Here is a 23,354-nt window from a genome sequence, read left to right as displayed (position 1 = left end):
ATTAAGTGAAACTCATTGATTGATGTGGGGATCAATCACATCCCCACAAATGAGAGAAAAGTCGCTTTGGATAAAAGCGTCTGCTAAATGCCCTAAAATATAAATGTAAATGTGATCTTCTCAAGGAGCGCTCCATTCACTGTGTTATGTCTGTTGTGTGGACAGAGTACTATCCCAACTGTGAGGTGATGTTCATGGGCATGGCCAACATCCACGCCATCAGGAACAGCTTCCAGGCCCTCCGAGCAGTCTGCAGCCAGATCCCCGATCCGGGAAAGTAAGTCAAGACGGTTGACCTTTCTCTCTGATCTCCGTCAGCCCCCCCCCACTCCAGTCCTCTGCAATGGGGAAGGCCATCTGTCCTCCGTCCTGTCTGTGGTTATTAATATCGGTTTGTTTTGTATATGCCAATCATCCACTGGATTAGTCATTCACTTTGTGTTCGTATTGCTCCTGTTTGCACGCTGCCGGCTATCTTGTTTACGTGGCGTTCATAATCTTTGATGAAATGCAGCAAAGCACTTTGTTTACGTATCGCAAAGAGTGTGTTTACCTGCAGTGAAGCAGTTTTTCTATTCAGTTAAACAGTTTGTAGATCTGTAGTTCAACAGGTCATGTTCTGCACAGTAGATCAGTTTGTTTACTTGCAGCAAAGCGGTATTGTTTACGTACCGTAAAGCAAATAGTTGACATGCCGTAGAGCAGTATCGTTTACATGCTGTAGAGCAGTGTGGTTTAGCCGCAGTGAAGCAGTATTGTTTACGTTGCGTTAAACGCAGTGTTATAGACGTTTCGCTCGACGCAGTGTTGTTTATGTGCTGTTAAACGCGGTGTGGTTTCCGTGCCGATAAGGCAGTGTTGTTTATGTGCAGTAGAGCATGAGTCGTCCCTGCGTGTCCTTGGCATGTCTGCACACCGCACTGCTGTTGCGTCGCGTGGGCACAGGGGGGGGGGGGGGGCTGGGGGGGCAAGGGGGCTGGAGGGCTGGAGGCCTAGGCAGGGGTCAGCGCAGTGCACAGAGACCCAGGGGGGGCCTCCAGAGATGTAGGTCAGGGGCCACCCCCCTAGCTCGGCCAACCTTCACCTGGGGGTTGTTTCAGGTCACGCTGGTTCCTTAAACCACAGTGTCGTGTTGCAATCCACACTGGATTGCAACACGACATCCACACTGAAAGCACTCACCCGATAACCATGAAGACAACTGTAACGTCTGATTTAAAGGTTGATGTCGTGATTATTCATGGTGTCCATTAGCCGTGATTATCTGTCGAAGAAATCAGCCAATCAAAATTGATCAGGGTTTTTAGGCCCTTTCAACACGATTGATTGAAAGTGAGTGAAAAATCCATCTCCTTAGAGTAACTCATCAATAACCTCAGTTTTTATTTTTAAACACATGTATTACTGTTATTTTTTATATTTTATAGTCATGGTTCTATCTATGAACAGTTCTTCTCCAGATTGTTGTTCCTCACAGAGATTGTCTCTATTTACACGATTCTAGACTCGTGTCTTGTCCTATTATGTCCTCAAAGAGGCACTTTGTGGAACAGCACAGTTCTAATCCCCCCCCTTCTCCATGGGTCTTGTTCAGCTGGCTCTCGGCGCTGGAGAGCACCCGTTGGCTGCAGCACCTGTCCGTCATGCTGAAGGCGGCCACTCTGGTGTGTTCGGGGCTGGAGAGGGAGGGTCGGCCGGTCCTGGTGCACTGTTCCGACGGCTGGGACCGCACGCCCCAGATCGTGGCGCTGGCCAAGGTCCTGTTGGACCCCTTCTACAGAACGATAGAAGTGAGTTCATCGTGCATTGCAGATTATGGATATATATATTATAGATTGATTTGATAATTACAATTAATTAGATCTCAGCACTTATGCTTCTTTGAGCACTACAATTACCCACAAAAAAACACTTAGCTAACAAATAGTTAGCTTAATTAAAAATGATGAACTGTATTGACATTGATGGATCGGTGTGTCCAGTAATCAGGACGGGCCATCACTGAGACACATTTATGTGGGTGTGGTATAACTGAACACACCCAGTCAAAGAGATAAAACCAGTTTGTGCCAAGTCAAGCTCTCAGATCAAAACAACCTGCAATTAGATTCTCTGGGCCTGAAACACGGAGTGCGACACAGGAACCCCCCAGGGTGGGTCCGACCGAGTGTTGATGGCCTGGCCGTGTGTCTCTCTCCTCAGGGGTTCCAGGTGCTGGTGGAGACGGAGTGGCTGGACTACGGCCATAAATTCGGGGACCGCTGCGGCCACCAGGAGAACGCGGACGACGTCAGCGAGCAGTGCCCTGTGTTCCTGCAGTGGCTGGACTGTGTGCACCAGCTCATCAAGCAGTTCCCCTGCCTGTTTGAGTTCAACGAGGCCTTTCTGGTGGGTGGTCCCCCCCCCCCCCCCCCCTGTCTCCCACTCTGTTCCTCCCCGGTCTCCCACTCTGTTCCTCCCCTGTCTCCCACTCTGTTCCTCCCCTGTCTCTCCCTCTGTTCCTCCCCTGTCTCTCCCTCCGTTCCTCCCCTGTCTCCCACTCTGTTCCTCCCCTGTCTCTCCCTCTGTTCCTCCCCTGTCTCCCACTCTGTTCCTCCCCGGTCTCCCACTCTGTTCCTCCCCTGTCTCCCCCTCTGTTCCTCCCCCTCTATTTCTTTCTTTCTTTCACTTTCTTTCTTTCTCTTTGTTTTTAGTGTTATATATTTTTTTATTGGGTTGTTAAATCATGGGTTTGGGGATTAGTTTGTGAAGGTCAGAGGTCATGGTCGTTGAAACATAGCACAAACACTTTCAGGGTTTGATCCTCAATGTCCACAGCCCATCTCTCCTCACAAACCTGTACCTGCTCCTTCCTTAATCCCATGTATTCACAGTCTAACCCCTACCTGTTCCTTAATCCCATGTATTCACAGTCTAACCCCTACCTGTTCCTTAATCCCATGTATTCAGTCTAAACCTACCTGCTCCTTAATCCCATGTATTCACATTCTAACCCCTACCTGCTCCTTAATCCCATGTATTCAGTCTAAACCTACCTGCTCCTTAATCCCATGTATTCAGTCTAACCCCTACCTGTTCCTTAATCCCATGTATTCACAGTCGAACCCCTACCTGTTCCTTAATCCCATGTATTCAGTCTAACCCCTACCTGCTCCTTAATCCCATGTATTCAAGGTCTAACCCCTACCTGCTCCTTAATCCCATGTATTCACTGTCTAACCCCTACCTGTTCCTTAATCCCATGTATTCACTGTCTAACCCCTACCTGTTCCTTAATCCCATGTATTCACTGTCTAACCCCTACCTGTTCCTTAATCCCATGTATTCACTGTCTAACCCCTACCGGCTCCTTAATAAAAGGTTACTAAAGCCCAATGGTGGTAGCTGGTATTAAAGCCGTGCTGTGGTTCTGCAGGTCAAGCTGGTGCAGCACACGTACTCGTGTCTGTACGGAACCTTCCTCTGCAACAACGCCCGCGAGAGGGAGGCTCGCAACATCTTCAAACGCACCTGCTCCGTCTGGTCCCTGCTGCGCACCGGCAACAAGAACTTCCAGAACTTCCTCTACATCCCCAGCCACGAAATGGTATGATCCGTCCCTCGCCTTTTTTATGAACGTTATTAGGCAAGGCAAGGCAACTTTATTTATATAGCACTTTTCATACACAAGGCAGACTCAAAGTGCTTCACATATAAACATTGTTATACAATAAAATAATAGATAAGTAAAAGAAAACATATGCAAAGAAATTAGTAAAATAGAAAGTTAAAAAGGCTTTTTAGTAAGTAAAATTGAAAGTGCAATGTATTTAAGAAAGTGAGAAAATTAAATTGAAAGTTATTTAAGATCAGATCAACAGACTCTCTGGAACCCAAGTCGGGACTACAACCCGACCTATTTTAGTAATGTCGGTCGTATTATTTGTATTATCAATATATTATTGATGATATTGTTTCTATTTCTTATGACTTTGGTTCCTGAACCAAAGCAACACAATTTACACTTTTTTTGGGGTAATGCGTCAGTACTGGGATCTTTACGTCAGGAGCCTAGCAGTTTTAGGTTGTGAATAGGAAAAAAACAAAACATGAAAATGTTCCACTTTCACACCCCTGTACAAGATTACGTACGTTCTAGCAGGAGAAATTTCTAGAACTTCCTTCTGAATACTGAGAAACTTTGAAAACCCCTTAACTAAACATTTAGATTTATAAAAAGACACATCTTCAGATGCATCTTCAAACACATCCTCCGACGAGTCCCTCTGTGTGACACTCAGTTCCTCTGTGTGAAGAACCGTCAGGGTCGCCTAGGTAACACTCTTAGCAGCATCAACAACAACACCATCCTCTAACCGCCCGTCTCGTCCCCCCCCCGTCCCCCGTCCGTCCCCACGTCCGTCCCCCCCGTCAGGTGCTGCAGCCGGTGTGCCACACGCGGGCGCTCCAGCTGTGGACGGCGGTGTACCTGCCCACCACCTCGCCCTGCACCGCCGTAGACGACGCCATGGGCCTGTTCCTGTCGCCGGGCGCCGCGGGCGACGAGCTCACACCCCGCCCCCTCGACAGGTACGGGCTGGTCACCGTTTACCCGCCGTCGGGAGGACTAGACGCCCCCCCCCCCCCCCCCCCCCCCCCCCGGCATGGCATGTATATGGAGCCCGTCGTCGGTTTCCATCGTTGAGCCAGCGTCGCCGGCACACCGGGGCTTTGTTCTGATTGGTCCACTTTTAATTGGTTTTGGCCTCTCACTGTGTACACCACTTGGGATGGGCATTCTGATTGGTCCACTTTTAATTGTTTTTTTAGCAATTTAGAGTGTTACTATTTCGTGCTGTTGTCAGAGTGTACAAATCTAGCTCCCTAAACGGGGCACTAATTAATACTCTTATAACCCCTAGTAGAAGTGTGCAACAGATGCACTTACTTTTTGATTATATCCCATGATGCATAGCGGTTTTCATTTAATCGGTTTCATCAAATCGACATGGTCCAGCACATAAGGGTTCTTTATGTGCTGTTTAAATGGTTCAATTAAATCGTGTACCCTATATAGGGAATAGGGAATCAGAGCATGAGTGAGCCAAGTGGAACACAGCCCGTGTGAACGCATCGGTTTGGGAGCACTTTGCTGCCACCTAGTGGCAGAGCTGAGGCATTACCTCTGGTCGGCTCCTTAACCCGTCCCTCCCTTCCAGGCTTCCCAAGACCCGCTCCATGGACAACCTGGTGTCGGCGTTCGAGAACGGGGTGCCCCTGACGCGCACCTCCAGCGACCCCAACCTCAACAAGCACTGCCTGGAGGGCCGCGCCGCGCCCCCGCTGGGCTCCGGCCCCCCGGAGAGCCCCGGGGACGGGGGCTCGGACAGCGAGGACTCGGAGGTGGAGGCCGTCGTCAGGACCCCCCCGCGCTCCCCCATGGAGTGTCCCACGGGCGGCGAGACGAGGCCCGCCCCCTGCCTCACCACCCAGCCTCTGCCCTCCCTCGCCCTCCCCTCCTTCCTCCCCCACGGCGAGCCGCTCCCGGCCCCCGTCCTGCAGCAGGCCCTGCCTCAGAGCAACGGCCTCCCCCTCCCGCCGCAGTCCCCCCCGCCCCGGCCTCCACCCCCGCCGCCACCGCCACCGCCCCTTCCTCAGGAGCCCCTCGTCGTCCCCTCCCGGGCGCTCGCCTCCCCCACGCACGGACCGGAGGCGGGCTCACCCCCGCCCCGTCGCACCACGGCCCCCTACACCTCCGCCCGCACCCCCGCTGCGAGTCTCCTCAACGGCCACTATGATGGCCACGCTGAGGACCTCTCCAACGGCGGCCATGATGGCCTCTATTACGGCGGCCATGATGGCCTCTCTAACGGCCGCTCTAAAGCCCACGCTGAGGGCCTTTCTGGAGGCCTCTCTAATGGCCACCGTGAAGGTCACCTTGAAGGTCATCCTGAAGGTCACCCTAGAGGTCATCCTGAAGGTCCCCCTGAAGGTCATCCTGAAGGTCACCCTAGAAGTCACCCTGGAGGTCACCCTGAAGATCATCCTAGAGGTCACCCTAGAGGTCACCCTAGAGGTCACCCTGAAGGTCATCCTGAAGGTCACCCTGAAGGTCACTCTGAAGGTCACTCTGAAGGTCACCCCGAAGGTCACTCTGAAGTCCTCTCCCCGGCCGCGCAGGAGTTGCTGGCCCTCAAGCGGCTGGCGCCCATGGAGGACTCCACCGAGACGCTCACCGACGACGTGGAGGTGGTGCCGTACGAGGTGGAGGCGCCGGAAACGAACCGCGAGGACGGCCAGGGCCCGGGACCTGGGCCGCATGCCCGCACCTCCCCACCCCCCAGGGAGAAGCCCTATGACGATGAAGTGGAGGAGGAGGAGGAGGTGGTGGTGGAGGTCGAGGGGAGGACGGAACCGAGCGTCGCCAAGGCGTCGGCGGCGTCGGCGGGCGCGGTGGTCGTGGCGACGCCCACGCCGGTGGACTCCGCCCACATGGCGGCCCAGCGCCTGATGTCCCGCAGCCCGTTGAGCGACCTGGCCCTGCTGGGCCCGCGCTGGGAGAGCGTCCAGGGCATGATGCAGTCCGCTCGCCGCAGCGCCAGCCACTCCGGCTTCTGCCGCGCCTACCAGCACCGCCGGCCCTCCGGCGCCGGCGCCGCCAAGACCCCCCGCTCCCAGGCGCTGGCCGTGTCCGTGGCCGGGCCCCAGTGCTGCTGCCGTGAGGGGGGACGCGCGGGGGCCCCCCCGCCGCCACAGGCCGGCTGGCTGTCGGCCCTCAGCCACGCCGTGCCCGGCGGCCACGCCCTGGCCGCCGCCGCCGCCGGCGTCTCGTCCTCCCTGGCGGCCCACCATCCACTCCTGCCGGCCGCCCACCCCTCTCTCCCCGTGGGGCCCCCCCCCGCCGCGTCGCCGCCGCCGCCCCAGGCCTACCTGGACGACGACGGGCTGCCGGTCGCCATGGACGCGGTGCAGCAGCGGCTGCGGCAGATGGAGGCGTGCTACAAGCAGGAGGTGGAGCTGCTGCGGCAGCAGGTGCGCCGGCTGCAGATGAAGCTGGAGAGCAAGCAGTACGGCAGCCCCCCCTCGGAGCCCGACCTGGACTACGAGGACGACATCGTGAGTCCCCCCCTCTCCCGCCCGGCCCCCTGCCGGCTCTTCAGCGCTGGCAAACTTCTGCTGTCCTGCTGTCTCTCTCTACTGTGTGTGTCTCTCTCTCTCTGTCTCCTTCTGCTGTCTCTCTCTGCTGTCTCTCTCTCTCTCTTTTGTCTGTCTCTGTCTCTCTGTCTCTCTGTCTCTCTGTCTCTCTCTCTCTCTCTCTCTGTCTCTCTCTGTCTCTGTCTCTGTCTCTGTCTCTGTCTCTGTCTCTGTCTCTGTCTCTCTCTGTCTCTGACTCTCTCTGTCTCTGACTCTCTCTGTCTCTCTCTCTCTCTCTGTCTCCTTTTGTTTCACCTTGTTTCCATCTGCTGTCTCCTTGTCTCTATCTCTATCTGCCCTTCTGCTCTTGCTCTCTCTCTCTCTCTGGATATGACATTGGTAAATCTTGATGCAAGTGAGTCGTCACCTTCCCATCTGTGCTGTTGTATGAATATTCCTCTTTGATTACCCTGGCTAATTGCTCTCGCCGTCTCCTGTTTTGTTCTCTCTCTCAATCTTTCTCTCTTCATCGGTCTCTCGGTCTCCCTCCCTCTTGATCTATCTCATCTCTAACGCTGACCACTTCTCCTTCTGTCTGTCTCCCTCTCTCTGTCTCCCTGTCTCTCTCTCTCTGTCCCTCTGTCTGTCTCCCTCTCTCGGTCTCCCTGTCTCTCTCTCTCTGTCCCTCTGTCTGTCTCCCTCTCTCTGTCTCCCTGTCTCTCTCTCTCTGTCCCTCTGTCTGTCTCCCTCTCTCTGTCTCCCTGTCTCTCTCTCTCTGTCCCTCTGTCTGTCTCCCTCTCTGTCTCCCTGTCTCTCTCTCAGACCTGTCTGCGGGAGTCTGACAACAGTAACGAGGAGGACTCTCTGTCGTCCCAGAGCGAGGACCGTCTGTCTGAGGGCAGCTGGGACCGGGTGGACCAGAGGGACATGGAGGTGAGGGCCACTACCACCACCACCCCCACCCAGTAACACCACTACCACCACCACCCAGTAACACCACTACCACCACCACCCCCACCCAGTAACACCATCACCACCACCACCACCACCCAGTAACACCACTACCACCACCACCCCCACCCCCACCCACTAACACAATCACCACTACCACCACCACCCCCACCCACTAACACAATCACCACTACCACCACCACCCCAGCCCACTAACACCACTACCACCACCACCCCCACCCAGTAACACCATCACCACCACCACCACCACCCAGTAACACCACTACCACCACCACCCCCACCCCAGCCCACTAACACAATCACCACTACCACCACCACCCCCACCCACTAACACAATCACCACTACCACCACCACCCCCACCCACTAACACCATCACCACTACCACCACCACCCCAGCCCACTAACACCACTACCACCACCACCCCCACCCCCACCCAGTAACACCATCACCACTACCACCACCACCCCCACCCACTAACACCATCACCACTACCACCACCACCCCAGCCCACTAACACCATCACCACTACCACCACCACCCCCACCCACTAACACCATCACCACTACCACCACCACCCCAGGCCACTAACACCATCACCACTACCACCACCACCCCCACCCACTAACACCATCACCACTACCACCACCACCCCAGCCCACTAACACCATCACCACTACCACCACCACCCCAGCCCACTAACACCATCACCACTACCACCACCACCCCCACCCACTAACACCATCACCACTACCACCACCACCCCCACCCACTAACACCATCACCACTACCACCACCACCCCCACCCAGTAACACCATCACCACTACCACCACCAAGGTCCTTACGGTAGTCTATTTATCTCTGACCTGGCTTATTGGTGCGCACTCAAGACCACGTTCTATTGACTGATTCTGTCAATACTACACAAACTTTCATTGACGTCGCCAACCCTCTCGTGTGTGTGTGTGTGTGTGTGTGTGTGTGTGCGTGTGCGTGCAGGTAACTCGGTGGGTGCCGGATCACATGGCCTCTCACTGTTTCAACTGTGACTCTGAGTTCTGGATGGCCAAGAGACGACACCACTGCAGGTAGGCCCCGACGCCTGGGTCACATGACCGCAGGGTCACATGACCACAGAGTCAACCGGTCACATGACCAAAGGGTCAACCGGTCACATGACCACAGGGTCAACCGGTCACATGATTCTGAGAGTTTTAGAGGGACAAAATTATGGAGAAATGCATGCATTTATAGTGAAGATAGCTATTATATGTAGCTTAACAGATGGAAAAGGAGGGAAGTCAGACACAGCCACATTTATAGATACACACATGCATGAACCTGCATGCATAATTAATACACCTTAATAGACAGTCATTCACATACACGCGTGCATACACATCAATAATGAATCATATACCTACGTACATGCATGCATGCATACACATACATATGTACAAGCATGAATTAATAATATACAGTTATAGACAGTCATTCACATTCACAAATACACACACATCCATAATGAATGATATACCTACGTGCATGCAGACACACAGATATGTACAAGCATACGTTAACAATACACAGTTATAGACACTCATTCACAGACACAAGTGTTTATAGATTTATGCATCCATAATAATAGTGATCCGTAATAAACAATAACCCCCCCCCCCCCCCCCCCCCCGGCCCCGTAGGAACTGCGGCAACGTGTTCTGTAAGGACTGCTGCCACCTGAAGCTGCCCATCCCGGACCAGCAGCTGTACGACCCCGTGCTGGTGTGCTCCACCTGCCACGACCAGCTGCTGGAGTGCCGCCACCGCGACCTGCGCAGCCAGCAGCTCAAGAAGCCCATCGCCACCGCCTCCAGCTGAGCACCGGGACCCCGCCCCCAAACCACACACGTCGTACACACCCACCACACACACCCGACCACGCCCCCGCCCGCCCGCGCAGAAGGGCGTGGCCTCGGGACCACCCAGCTCCTTCACTCTGAGCGATTCCCCCCCCCCCCCCCCCCCCCCGTCCCCTCACGCCATCTCCGACGGGGCGTTCCCGATTGCGTTACCCGGTCCCGATCGATCGGCCCCCCTGGTCCGACGGGAACGGTTGGTTTTTCGGACCGCGCCGCCGCCACGCGTCGCCTTGGCGATGGCAGGCGGAGGGCGGAGAACGTGGGGTACCTCGGGGGGGGGGGGGGGAGAACGGACGTCGTTGTTGGGGAGGTGAGGGTGGCGGCGCTGACCTGAGCTCCCCCGTGAGGGAGAGGGAGAGGACTAAGGGGGGGACTCCCACCTGAGTCCGAGGGCGGGAGAAAGGACCTTGTTGATTTGCTGTTGTTTTTTCGGATCCTGACGAGGGAGGCAAACGGATTTGATTGCCTGAATATTTCAGCCCCGTGGTGGAGTAGCGTCCTGCTGCCCACCACAACCCCCCTCCCCTGCTCTTCCAGGTACCTCCACTACTCCCCCCCCCCCCAACCCTACCCTACCCAGGGCCTAGTGTTCAGAGTGGGTCACCCAAGACGGGTCCGAACACCGTGGACCTCTGTTACCAAACACAGACTAATGTCCCGTCCCCCCGTCCCCCCATCCCTGACAGAGGCGTCTCACCCTTTAGCAGACAGTCTGTCGTCGTCGTCCCCCCCCCCCCCCCCCTCCACCGTCTCCCTCCTGTCCCCAACCGGTCCAGAACTCTGAAGCCTTGAACTGCTCCACTGGAAGTGTTCAGCGAGAAAAGAAACAGAAATTGCTGCTACAGTATTTAAAGAAGAAAAAAAGAAGTCTAATTTTGTATTCTTATTTTGTGCACTACAAACTTTTAAGAATTTGAGGGGGAATTGAGACCAAACCCTAGCAAAAGGGAGAAATCTGCTGTTTATTTTCCCTTGTTTTTCTTTTTTTCTTTTTATTGTTTATTGTTTGTTTTTTTCTCCTTTGTGTTGGATCTTGAATGTACTGTGGGATGCGGAACTGGAAGAGTGAGTTTGTAAATGTGCGTTTGGTGGTTCGTCTATGTGTTCATTGCTCTAATGCGCTTTATTCGGATAGTTATTATTACGTGTACGCACAGTCCCTGGGAAGGGGCGGAATCTGAATCGCCCCGCTTCTCTAAAGCCTTGTTGCAAAGGTTCAACGTTTGGAAGAGTCCGGACAGGTGGAAAGTTTTGGGAAATGTCAATACCCTGAAATGTGAAAAGAAAAGACGAGTAGACGAGAGCCTTTTACGAATCGGAAGGAGGGTTGGTTTTTGGGAGTCGAACGATGAAGCAGACCTGGTTCGTGTTGTCTTCAGGTGGGATACTAAGTACCCCATCTTCTGCCCTAAGAATATCCTGACGCAGGCAACCAGTAAACAATCCCCGACTCCGTTAATCCCAAACCATGAGAAGGTCCCTGTAAACCTTTTATTGCGAAAAAGAAAACATCTGTGTTTGTTTGTTTGTATCCGATGGTGGTTTTGTGAACTCGATGGTGCCAACATATTGTTTTTGTTTGTTTTGTTGTCGTTTGTTTCTCTTCTGTTACAGACTTTTTTTGCGTTTCCCCTCTCGCAGGCAGCAGGTTTCCTATTGGCCGTGTCTTGTATGTTGATATGGTACACATAGCTAGCTGCTTAACAAGGGGCTGACCGGCGGAGAGCCACGGGGGTCCGTTCGGTTAACACTGCTAACGACGGAGCGGTCGAGGGTGTCCGCGGCCTAACATATTTCGGGGTTCCCGGGAGGTGGAGCGAAGGTCATCGGAGAGGTACCCGGAGCTGTAATCTTTCTAGTTAATCTGAATTTGTAGTGGAGGTTACAACCTGTCACTTAATGAATAATTGTTGTAAAGAAATACACTGTAAGAGTTAAATCCCATGGGTGGAAATAAAGATTATATCATGAAGATGCCTCCGATCCATTTGTTTATTATTATATCTACTTAAATTTACATTTAGGGCATTTAGCAGACGCTTTTATCCAAAGCGACTTACAATAAGTAAATTTGTCATAAGAAGTGCATCAATATATCGCTGTCGGTACAGAAAGGATGTTCATAGAATCAAGTGCAAGTACCACAATCGCTAGGTCAATCAATTCCCCGTGTTACAGCCATGATAGCAGCTACTGCAGTTGCTACACAGTTAAGTACTACAAAACAATGCAATACAATACAATACAATGCAATACAGCGTAGGCTACAATGCAACAAGACTTTAAATGCCTTGTTGCATCGTGTGCGACTTCATTAATTAATTGATATAGTTCCAGATGGATGAATTCATAGTTACATTTTAGTGTTAAGCAGTAGTGTTAATTATGCATACTCTGATGCCTCATTATTTTTTGTGTAGCCCGGCTAATTTGGTTACCTTTAGTAGTACATTTTTCCACTATGGCCGCTAGATGGAGCCACTTCATTAAAATATGTCCAAAAGCCACAAAACATCAATTAGCGCAGCAAATCAACCGAGAGCCGCATCATTTGTTGAAGAGCTAATCTACAGCCTACTTTAGGGTTAATAACTAATAACATGTTTGAAATGAAAAAAACATTACGCTGTTTGCGCTTAACAATATTTACATAATATGACACTATACACGCACAACTAAACGCACACGCACACACTAAACGCAAACACACACACACGCACACCAAACAAACTCTTCAACCAACAAAAGACAAAGCAGGGCACTCGTGTGGATTTGGTCTTAGATTGGGGAAAATGTAAGAGCCTTAGCCTGGGTCAAAGAATCCCTTCTTCTCGATAGGCTGTGTCATGCAAGAACTTTGTCTTACCTCCTTGATTAATAATTCAAACAAAGGGCGATGAAGTATTGCAACGGTGTTAAGGAAACCGTTTTTGTCAACACTCAATGAGTTTGTTTTTATAAAGCCTCCTGTTCTAAAAAACCCTGCGCGTGTACGAGCGGGCGTCCGTGCGTGTGCGCAGGCTCGTGAATGCAAAGAACTCCTTTGAATAACTAACATATTACAGCCCCACGACATCAATTGGACAACAGTTTAGATGCGGGTTATGAAAGGTAGGAGAGGTAGTGCTCAAAAAGATCCATTCATCTGCTACAATGTGATCCCTTTTGGATGTGTTTTACTCACCTTGCTGCCCACAGGTAAGGTTTGGATACCTGTGGCCTGGGCAGAGACAACGATACGCTCGAGGAGGTTTTATTTTATTGCCCTCATAATATCATTCTGTTCCCCTTTGGTTTAATTACCCTGGGAATCGCACGGGGAATAATCACGGGAAGGACGGGACAACGGTGCTATTAGTGAGATGTTATCAGTCCAGATATTTCGAGGTGCTGCCGGGATGGGGAGGGGCCATCGGAGCTTTCCTGTCGAGTATGGCGATGGATAAGTATAAGACCCCCTGGAAGAATGTGATCACATAGAAAAAAAATCATCATTCTGTTGCCCTCCTTCGCTCGAGACCCCAGACGCTCCAACATGCAGCATCTCATTCTCCTCGCGTCGCTCTTTTCCCTCTCCACGGCTTCAAGTGGTGAGTCTTATTTCATTCACTTTTATTTTTTGTGGGAGAGAAATAATATTGTTTATTTAATTGCATTGTGTATAACATCAAAGGGAAGTAATGCGTGTATTTTTTTGCTGAATTCAGAGCCGACGATGGTCCAATGGATCCATTCATTGGCCATTTTTTCGTTTATTATAAAACGTTATTTTTAATTTTTATAGTTGGCTTGCATGTCTTTATATTCAGGAATGGACAGATTAATGAAATAATTATCCATTGACAATCTTGATCTTAAATCGGTTTGCGTTTGAGCCTTTAATAAATGGGTTAATTGCACTTAAATTAGTATTTAACAGTCGTTACTTGTTTAAAACATGTGAATAATTAATTACAAATAAAACGAATTAGCATTTTTATATATACCTAACCTAACATGTGAATAGGAAGTTTGACATGTTTTCCAACTGCGAATGGTGAATTCAAGTCATTCAGCTCAGTGCTTTACTTAATCTTCATGCGTCACTGAACAAACGCATAATTTAAGCGTGAAGGTATGAGCGTGGCGCGTCTTCCGACTTTGTGCCAAAACGGCTCCACGGCGACCAAAACGCACACTTAATTCCCTGACACCTGCTCCGTGCACCGTCCCAACGTGCGCCCTGTCGTTCCTCCTGCGAGACGCGTCCTGCTGTCATATCCAAGCGGGCAAATACACGACAGCACATGCATAGCGACAGTCCAACGACGCGAGGGGAAAGGGCAGTTCGCGGTCTAGCTGTCCGATAGCCTCTGGTGTCGGCACGCAGCGCTCATGACTTATGAGCTCCGCGCCTTTCAAGCATGCACCTGTTCTCCAGCGGAGATCTGCTGTGGTCCTACCAGTGCGCTCCAAGAGACGCGCGGACACGCACAGCGCCAAAGCAATCTCGGAATGAAGCGTATCCTACATGCGTGTGTTTACCGCTCGAATATGCTATTTATTTTGTGCGGGATTCAATTTTTCGGGTAGAGACGAATAATTTCTCAAAAGCAATGCATCGGGAAATTGTTGACCGCCAGATAGTCTGAACCGGCTGGGGTGTAAGAGAGTCCATGATGCCACTGCAGTTAAGTCGAGCGCAACAATAGGACGGCACGTGAGAAGAACACGCAGGTGCCATAGCGCGCGCGGGGCGTGAAGCGTTCTTTGGACGAGAGCGGATCCAGTAGCCTACTAATGAAACACTTCACTCTTCAGGCCTACTCATTGGGACATTTCTATAGTTGTTATTGGATCAATCTTCAAATCATACGAACACTCGTAAACGTGATGAAGTTATGAATTAAATGATGGCGACCCTTGTGTCTTTTAAATATCCTCCCATGGCAAGAGTTTATTCTGTGCAAAATCAAATTTATAATTTAACAGCCAACATAATTGCCCATTATAATTGTGACAGAAAAATACCCTAGCCTCGATAAAAAAGTGTCTTTTTGAGATCTTTGGAATTCGTGCGAGGGTTTTTAGTTCAGTTCGACGAGTAGGCACGCGACGTGATTACTTATCTCCATTTCCTTTATTTGCTCCTGAGAGTAGGCCTATCCAATTCTTGCGCCACTTAAAATGTTTCATCCCCCAAGGGGGTCTCGTTCTGGACCATTAAAGCCTTTGTTCACGTCCGCTCACACCGCGCGGAACATCAAGGGAACGCTCCTATTGGCCAGAGGGAACAACAACCCGTTATCACACATATTATGTCCTATTGGATGCGATTGGTTAAGAAAATCCCCCAGAATTGTCAACAGCCCAAAGAGAAGAATTACAACTCAAAGTCATTGTGGTTGAAATAATTGACACTCGTATAGGACTGAGCGCCACAGCTTTGGGATGTAGTAGGCACCTGCAGGGGAAACTGGTGGCTATCAAAGTAAAAGTATTCCCTCTAAGGGTTCGCTATAAGGCTGCCTTTTGATGCTGGCTTTGATTAGGGCTGTTACATAATCAGCCCTGTGCCGCAGCAGTGGAAGTGTGTTAACGGGGGTACCCTGCCTCCTCTCCTATCCAGAGTGTGACCCTCTTACAGGAAGCTTTGTTTTTGCGCAATTTGGTCTGCCGAATAGACTAAATATTTTATAAGATTAACTTCTTTATAAGATGAATGTTACTTTATAAAAAATAAAATAAAACTGCTCTGTAAATTATTTGATCAGAAGAAGATTGCACCATTGCCAAAAATATGATGTTTATGCAACATCTTTTGCTCAAGAAACACACGCAAACAATGAGCCCCTCCAACATTTCTAGCGGGAGAACACACACGCATACAGCAACAAACACGTGACTCTCACACTTTTTTCAATGGAATATTTTTTCCTCATAACTAATTTATCTGCGAGATGGCTGAAGATATTTGTCTCGAAGTATAAGGGCGAAGCTTGCAACGCCATTGTGAAATATTAATAAATCCAGTGACCAAACGTGCGATGGTGACCTTGCTGATGCCAGAGATGGTTGCTTGTTTATTCGGATGGAAAGCTAAATAAAAAAACACACACATTTTAACTCAAAGTTTCCTCTGCGGTCAAACAATAGGGAAGACAATTTGTGTGTTTCAGAGCTATTCTATGACCGGGGGAGGGCTGTTGATTTGATCTAATACGGAGACAATCAAGTGTTTGGCCATTGAATAATAATCCGCCCATTGATAAAACGTTGTCTTAGACAAATACAAATAATTCAAAAAAAGCAGTCTGGCCCCTGTGCCAGGCTGTATGCTGGAGTCCAAGACTCTCGCCGGAGCTCCTGAAATAGACAAGAGCTTGTTGATGTAGAGTTAACAATGTGGCCGTGTAGCGATAAGTACCACAGATAGGGTGGTGAATAGAATGGATTCTGTGTGTCTGGTGTGTGTGTGTGTGTGTGTATGTGTGTGTTTGTGTGTGTCTGCGCCTATATGCGTGTGCGTGCGTGTGTGTGTGTGTCTGCGTGTGTTTGTGTGTTTGTGTGCGTGCGTGCGTGTGTGTATGTGTGTGTCTGCGTGCGTGTGTGTGTTTGTGTGTGTCTGCGCCTGTGTGTGTGTGTGTGTGTGTGCGCGTGCGTGCGTGTGTGCGGGTGTGTGTGCATGTGTCAGTCAGAGTCCACGCGCCCGTCTGCCCGTGTGCTTTGCCCCTGACTCTATGATCCTTTGTTGAGCTCTAACCCCATTCAGAAATGTCGTTTGATCACATTCCCAGATTGGTGCTACCCCTCCCAGTTCTCCTGCACTCATCAATGCAAAAGTGAGTTCAGGTTTGGTCCGTGTGTGTGTGTGTGTGTGTGTGTGTGTGTGTGTGTGTGTGTGTGTGTGTGTGTGTGTGTGTGTGTGTGTGTGTGTGTAACAATCACATTTAGAGTCCATCAATGAAAAGCTTTATAAATAACTGTACTAAGTCATTACAATTGTGATCGTCGCATTTCTATGAAATAATATCAACACTGTGTGTGTGTTTATCTGTGTCTGTGTCTGTCTGTGTGTGTCTGTCTGTCTGTGCGCGCTTGCGCGTCTGTGTGCGTCTGTGTCTGTCTTTGTGTGTGCGTCTGTGTCTGTCTGCCTTTGTGCGTGTTTGTCTGTCTGCATGTGGGTCTGTGTCTGTCTTTGTGTCTGTGTCTGTCTGTTTACTGATCTTTCTCTCTGTCTTTCGGTGTGTGTGTGTGTGTGTGTGTGTGTGTGTGTGTGTGTGTGCGTGTGCGTGTGCGTGTGTGTGTGTGTGTGCAGCACCAGAGTCCTGGAACCAGGCCAACAGTGCGTGCGGGGGGAGGGCCCAGTCCCCTATCAACGTGGTGACGAGGAAGGCCCTGGTGGACGAACGCCTCGGACCCTTCACCTTCCACAACTACCAGCAGACCTTCCACAGCACCATCAAGAACAACGGCCACTCCGGTACCCCCACACTCTCACAGGAAGGGGGGGTGGGGTGTGTGTGTGTGTGTGTGTGTGTGTGTGTGTGTGTGTGTGTGTGTGTGTGTGTGTGTGTGTGAACAACGGACACTCAGGTACTCACACAGGAGGGGTGTGTGTGTGTGTGTGTGTGTGTGCGTGCGCGTGCGCGCGGAGACCCTAACCCCACCTGCTCTTGTATCTCAACAAAATAATTTGAGTGTCTTTGATAAAAGATCATCTGACTTAAGAGTAGCCGATGTCACAGTATAATCATAGAAAAAAGAACCCAGAGACCCATAACTGTCCTGTTACTGTTGTCCCGGCCCAGCCTGCGGCCGTGCCTTGAAGAGATGGTGTCGTGTGTGTGTCTCCAGTGCAGGTGTCTGTGAACCACCTGGCCACGGTCCAGGGAGGGGAACTGGTCACGGGCTACAAGGCCGTGCAGTTCCACCTGCACTGGGGCAAGGACGGAGGCCCGGGCTCAGAGCACACCATCGACGGAGAGCAGTACCCCATGGAGGTGGGTGCGCCGTGTTCCCTCTCCCGGGGCCCTCGCTGGGGCTCTGACCATGCAGGCAGTACCCCTCATTAGCGGCCTGGGAATCCTCGTTCTGTCCATAAAATAAGCCCAAAAAGCATAATAGATGTTAAAGAAAAAAATATATAATAATACATTTAATGGAGTCATTTAGTAAAGGCTTTCGTCTTGCGGGATTGTCATTGAAGGATTTTAGGCATCAAACTCTCAGACATCGGGGATCGAAGTAGGAGGGTAATCTGTAAGGGTGTTAATAAGTAGCCCTGTGTGTGTCCACAGAGATATGATGAACTTGTATTAATCGTTGTATGATGGGGCTCAAAGGTGTCTTTTCTGTTGGGAAATCAGGGATGGTTCAGTTTTTGTGGCCTCATTAGCATTGTTGGGAGGATTATTAACTGAGGCATTAGGTGATTTATAGCGGGGTAATCGCATTATTATTGTTAGTGGATGACTTGACAAAGCAGGGATATAGGTCGTAAACATGACTCTACAGAAACAAGAATATTACGGGTTGGATGTTATATTAGGGGGTATTAGAATGTGAATAGATTAACAGTATATTAGGGAGTCGGATCAGCCCAGGAGATATGGTTCAGTTTTTGTGGCCTCGACTTGTAACCGGTAGGTTGCTAGTTCGATCCCCGGCTCCCCCCAGAGAGTAGGAGTGTCTCTAGTCTAGAGCAAGACCATTCATACACACATTCACACACCTCTGGAGTTGCTTTTGTATGAAAGCTTCTGCTAAACGCCCTGAATATAATGTAAATGTAATGTCAATTTTAATGTAATTGTCTCCTCAGCTCCACATCGTCCACATGAAGAAGGAGTACACTGATCTGTCCGCGGCACTGAAGGACCCCAACGGAGTGGCCGTGCTCGGATTCTTTTACGAGGTGAGGTCTACCGCTATCACACACGCACACGCACACCCATGAACACACAAGCATGAACGCAGGCACACAAACACGCACGCAACAACAGTGCAACAACGAAATGACGGGATTTGTAAAAAAAAAAAAAAAAAAAAGTCACATACACACACACACGCACGCACAACCCAAGGAATAACTTTTAAGCAGTAAAATAATTAAGCAGTAAAAAAAAGGTGCGGCAACTAATGCAACATGCCATGTGTGGTTTCCCCAGGAGTCGAGAAGTGCCAACAAGAAGTATGACAACATCATCAACGCCTTGCCGAAGATCACAGCACCAAGTAGGTGGTCTCTGATTGGTTGTGCTGGAGACCCCCTCCTGATTGGCAAGTTATTAGAGGTGCCGGCGGTGTCGTCACCGGCTCGAACCATAGTGAGCAGGAGACTTGGGGTGGGTGGACTCAGAAAGGGAGTATCTGATTGAGGTTTGAGGAAGGACTGGTTCGGTCCGGCTCCAACGAGCTGAAGTGCAAACACAGGAAAACACGGAACTGGGAATTTGAGTTCTTATTGGTTGCTCTAAATGACAATGTGTTTCTGTGTTTTTACATAGAACAGCGGCATTTTCATTACAAAAATTCCACTGAAACAATTGAGCTAGTTTCATTTTCATTCCAGTGGTAGTTGACCAGTGTGTCTTCAACGAAGATGACTTTCAAAGGGTAGTTCCTCAAAGTGTCTTGTGTTTACGTGTGTGTGTGTTTGTGTGTGTGTGCGTTTGTGCTTGCATGTGTGTGTGTGTTTGTGGGTGTGTGTGTGTACATGTGGGTACGTGCCTGCGTGTGTGTTTGTTTGTGCGTTTGTTTGTGTGTGTGTGTTTGTGTGTGTGTTTGTGCCGTGTATCAGATAGCAACACCAGCCTGGCCTCCATCAGCCTGGACCAGCTGATCCCGGCCAGGCAGAACCTGACCACCTACTACCGCTACAAGGGCTCCTTGACCACCCCAGGCTGCACCGAGTCGGTCGTCTGGACCCTGTTTGAACACACCATCCCCCTCAGCAAGGAGCAGGTAGGACCCCCGCCTCAACCCAGCACTCTTCCAGGACTCTTCTCCTCCTCTGTTTCCCGTTTTTAAACTCTCAAGCGTTGGACCACAGACCTCCTTGAATGTAGAATGAAGATGGGGGGGGGAGAGATGTAATGTTAAATGTTCCCCAGGTGAAATAGGATAGACCGTAGAACGTTAGATGGGATTTTGTGCTTATAGGATTTGATTAGCAAGTGCAGGACAACTTAAGGGTTAATCAATGTTGTTCTTGGTAAGTAAGTAGACACGTATGCCATCCCGCTTGAACCCAATAACCAAAACAAACACATTCACGCCATGCGCTCTTCAAAGTTCATGCTGCGCCGATGGACCTGAGATTGAAGTAGTCAAGGAAAGCGGCTCGACGGAGAGAGTGAGATGCTCTATGGGGACATACGGTTCCCAACACGAGGGTGTGTGTCGCCCACGATGTTAGCACACCGGCGCGCTGAGTCACCAAACTGCTCGGACCCCCTGTCAGCTTTAGCTCGATTTATTTATCCCATTAACCTCGGGACAGCCAATAGTGTAGTGTGTTACACCAACTCCTGCCTCCCCCCGCCCCGCCCGACGTAAAAAGTACTGAGTTCAATCCCTAAAGTCGGCAGCCTACTGTACGCCTCCTTGAGACAAGACACCCACCCCTCCCTGCGCCTTAATGTTAACTTGGTAAATATTAAATGGACAGCATTTATGCAGCACTTTTCCAACCAGTGGCCCCTAAAAGCGCTTTACAACATTGCCTAACTTTTACCCATTCATGCACACATTGACACACCGACGGCGCTGTCGACCGCGCAGGGCGACAGCCAGCTCGTCAGGAGCGGTCAGGGTGAGGTGTCTGGCTCAGGGTCACCTCCACACTCCGGGGAGGAGCCGGGGATCGAACCAGCAACCTTTCCACTTATCAGCCAACCCTGCTCCACCTCCTTGAGCCACATGCCGCCCCCCAAATCCCACGATAATCCCATGTACCTCGACGTACCTCTCACCTAAATCACTCAAAGTAGTACCCGATACAGCTCAGGCGCGTCTCTCGAGGGTCCTGAAGGTGCTGAGATGCGGCTCTGTGTCCCCCCCCCCCCCCCCTCCAGCTCCAGGTCTTCTCCAAGCTCCGCTTCCCCAACGGGGAGCCCATGGTGGGGAACTTCCGGCCCCTGCAGCCGCTCAACGGTCGGATGGTGTACCGATCGGGCGCCGGCGCCCTGCTGGCCAGCGCCCTCCTGCTGATGGCCTCCGTCAGCGTGACCCTGGGTCTGTCCCAGCGCCGCTGACGGAGGAGGAAGCCCCCGAGTCAGGTGCCCCCACGACCGCAGACATCCATCCACACACCTCCGCCCGGGGGCTCTCGGCCTTCCGGTCCGTTTTTTTCTCCGTACTTTGGGGGGGCTTCCGTGTCGGGACGATGTCACGCTAAAATGACCGTCCGTCAGTCACGTGATCAGCCTTATGGGAAGAAGCAAGTTTGTGTTTGTGTGTGTGTGTGTGTCGCATGCGTGTCGCAGGGCAGTGCACCTGGCGTTTTATTATTTGCAGCATTTTTGAATGTGCCATATAGCCGGTCGATATAACTTGTTAATCTGTACTAACCCCCAAAGAATACAACCCAATCCAGACTCGCCTATAACGTCACGAGCACACACCTCCCCCTCTCCCAGCGACCACGGTCAGTCCACACTACTACCACTCTGTTTACGGTCATATAACCTCTAGACCCCATGCCCCCCCCCCCCCCCCCCCCCCCCCACACACACACACACACACGCACGCCCCCTCCAACATGGGATCCACGTGTTCACCGATCATGTCAACATAACCGGCCTCCTGACCTCCGCTCACCGGTCCGACCTCTCTCTCAGCCCCCCCCCGTCCACACCCTCACCCACCCTCGCTCCCCCCTCCCCCTCCTCCAAATAGTCCTGGACAGGCCCCCCCCCCCCCACCCTTTTAACTCAGTGTCCCATGCGGCAGCCTGGCAAGCAGAGAGCGACATGTCAGTGTATCACGGTTGACGTGTGTGTGTGCGTGCGCTTATGTTGTGTGCGTGTGTGCGTTTACGTTGTACGTGTGTGTGTGTGAGTGTGTAGGTGGAGGAGGGGGGGGGGGGGTAGGAGGTCTATTAATAGTACATCTGAGTGATAAATAAGCCTCCTTTTATTATTATTTTCCACCCCCCCCCCCCACCCCACGGCCTGCGGTCGAATAAGTCAGCGGGTTCGGTGGGGCCGGGGGTCCGAGAACAGGCTGAGCCGTGGTCAGGTGTCGGACCCCCCACCCCGCTCACTGTTGTGGCGCCCATGTAGACACACCCCCAAACCCTCAGCCACACGCACACGCGTTTGTGCGTGTGCGCGAGTGTGTGTGTCTGTGCAAGCCTGAGAGTGCATGTGTGCACGTGACAGTGTGCGTGTGAAAGCATGTGTGTGTGCCCGTGCGACCTTGAGAGTGTGTGTGCACGTGAGCGTGTGTGTTTGCCAGTGCCAGCCTGAGAGTGCTTTGTGTGCGTCTGTTTGTGCGGAGAGCTATGATGGACAGCGCCTGCTGTTCTGAGACCTGTGTCACACACACACACACACACACAACCACACACACACACACACACACACACACACACACACACACCTGACCCAACGAGGAGGCAGCTGGTGATTGGCTGACCAGGAGGTTGAGGGTGAGGACGACGATGCCACACAGTGTCCCACTCAGACCAAAACACACTTACCCTTACCTTACCCTTACCCTTACCCTTACCCTTACCCTTACCCTTACCATCACCCTGCATGCTAGAATATGAACGCCGGTGATTTATATATACTCCCAGTGGGAGTATATGCTTGGCAGTATGGTTGTTCTTTGAGTCTGGGTTGTGGCCGGGTCCAGCACGGTCCTAGGTTGAACGGCCACAGGTGAGGTCATGGTGCATGCGCCCCGTCTTCTCGCTGTACTGTAACACCACTGTACGGTAACGCCGCTGTACGGTAACGCCGCTGTACGGTAACGTCGCTGTACGGTAACGCCGCTGTACGGTAACGCCACTGTGCGGTAACCTCGCTGTACGGTAACGTCGCTGTACGGTAACGCCGCTGTACGGTAACGCCGCTGTACGGTAACGCCGCTGTACGGTAACGCCGCTGTACGGTAACGCCGCTGTACGGTAACGCCGCTGCACGGTAACGCCACCTGCTCTGGTGTTGCAGCATGGGGCAGCCAGCATGCTGTGTACCTACACCCTGAATGCTTCAGTGCCGCCTCCAACCGGACTGGAGCCAGTGCAAACAGAAAACCAAACGACAGCCAAACAGCGCTTGCCCCCGTCACAAACACTACAGCTGATTGACCATGACCCCCCCCCCCCCCTTGCATTGTGTTGTAACCCTGTGACGATCC

The 23,354-nt window shown here is 51.4% G+C and overlaps 2 protein-coding genes across 2 annotated transcripts in view; both read left to right on the top strand.

Moving 5' to 3' along the window:
• mtmr4 (myotubularin related protein 4) overlaps positions 1-10,063 on the top strand; it is a 30,940-nt gene extending 20,877 nt beyond the window's left edge. The window contains exons 11-19 of the mRNA XM_056594883.1: positions 166-277; positions 1,595-1,790; positions 2,203-2,388; positions 3,416-3,586; positions 4,415-4,569; positions 5,199-7,095; positions 7,936-8,046; positions 9,085-9,173; positions 9,786-10,063. Of these exons, the coding sequence (XP_056450858.1) occupies positions 166-277; positions 1,595-1,790; positions 2,203-2,388; positions 3,416-3,586; positions 4,415-4,569; positions 5,199-7,095; positions 7,936-8,046; positions 9,085-9,173; positions 9,786-9,963 (3,095 nt within the window). The 3' untranslated portion in view covers positions 9,964-10,063. The remainder of the gene's footprint in view (positions 1-165; positions 278-1,594; positions 1,791-2,202; positions 2,389-3,415; positions 3,587-4,414; positions 4,570-5,198; positions 7,096-7,935; positions 8,047-9,084; positions 9,174-9,785) is intronic.
• A 3,007-nt stretch (positions 10,064-13,070) lies between these two features.
• On the top strand, positions 13,071-21,681 carry ca4a (carbonic anhydrase IV a). Its single transcript, XM_056595679.1, has 8 exons — positions 13,071-13,594; positions 16,781-16,825; positions 17,302-17,466; positions 17,841-17,986; positions 18,808-18,900; positions 19,154-19,220; positions 19,786-19,949; positions 21,062-21,681. Exons 1-8 carry the CDS (start codon positions 13,540-13,542, stop codon positions 21,239-21,241), a joined length of 915 nt encoding a protein of 304 aa, XP_056451654.1. The 5' UTR covers positions 13,071-13,539; the 3' UTR covers positions 21,242-21,681.
• The last annotated feature ends 1,673 nt before the right edge of the window (positions 21,682-23,354 follow it).

The sequence above is a fragment of the Gadus chalcogrammus genome, chromosome 7, assembly GCF_026213295.1.
Source record: "Gadus chalcogrammus isolate NIFS_2021 chromosome 7, NIFS_Gcha_1.0, whole genome shotgun sequence".
Lineage (NCBI taxonomy): Eukaryota > Metazoa > Chordata > Actinopteri > Gadiformes > Gadidae > Gadus > Gadus chalcogrammus.
Note: the sequence above shows the minus strand (reverse complement) of the source record. Positions and strands in the feature narration are given on the sequence as shown.

Excerpts from the sequence above, each read along its gene's own strand:
- ca4a (XM_056595679.1), top strand. The coding sequence starts at position 13,540 with ATGCAGCATCTCATTCTCCTCGCGTCGCTCTTTTCCCTCTCCACGGCT. Across the intron at positions 13,595-16,780 it reads CCTCTCCACGGCTTCAAGTG|ATTGGTGCTACCCCTCCCAG; the intron begins GTGAGTCTTATT and ends TCACATTCCCAG. Across the intron at positions 19,950-21,061 it reads TCCCCCTCAGCAAGGAGCAG|CTCCAGGTCTTCTCCAAGCT; the intron begins GTAGGACCCCCG and ends CCCCCCCTCCAG.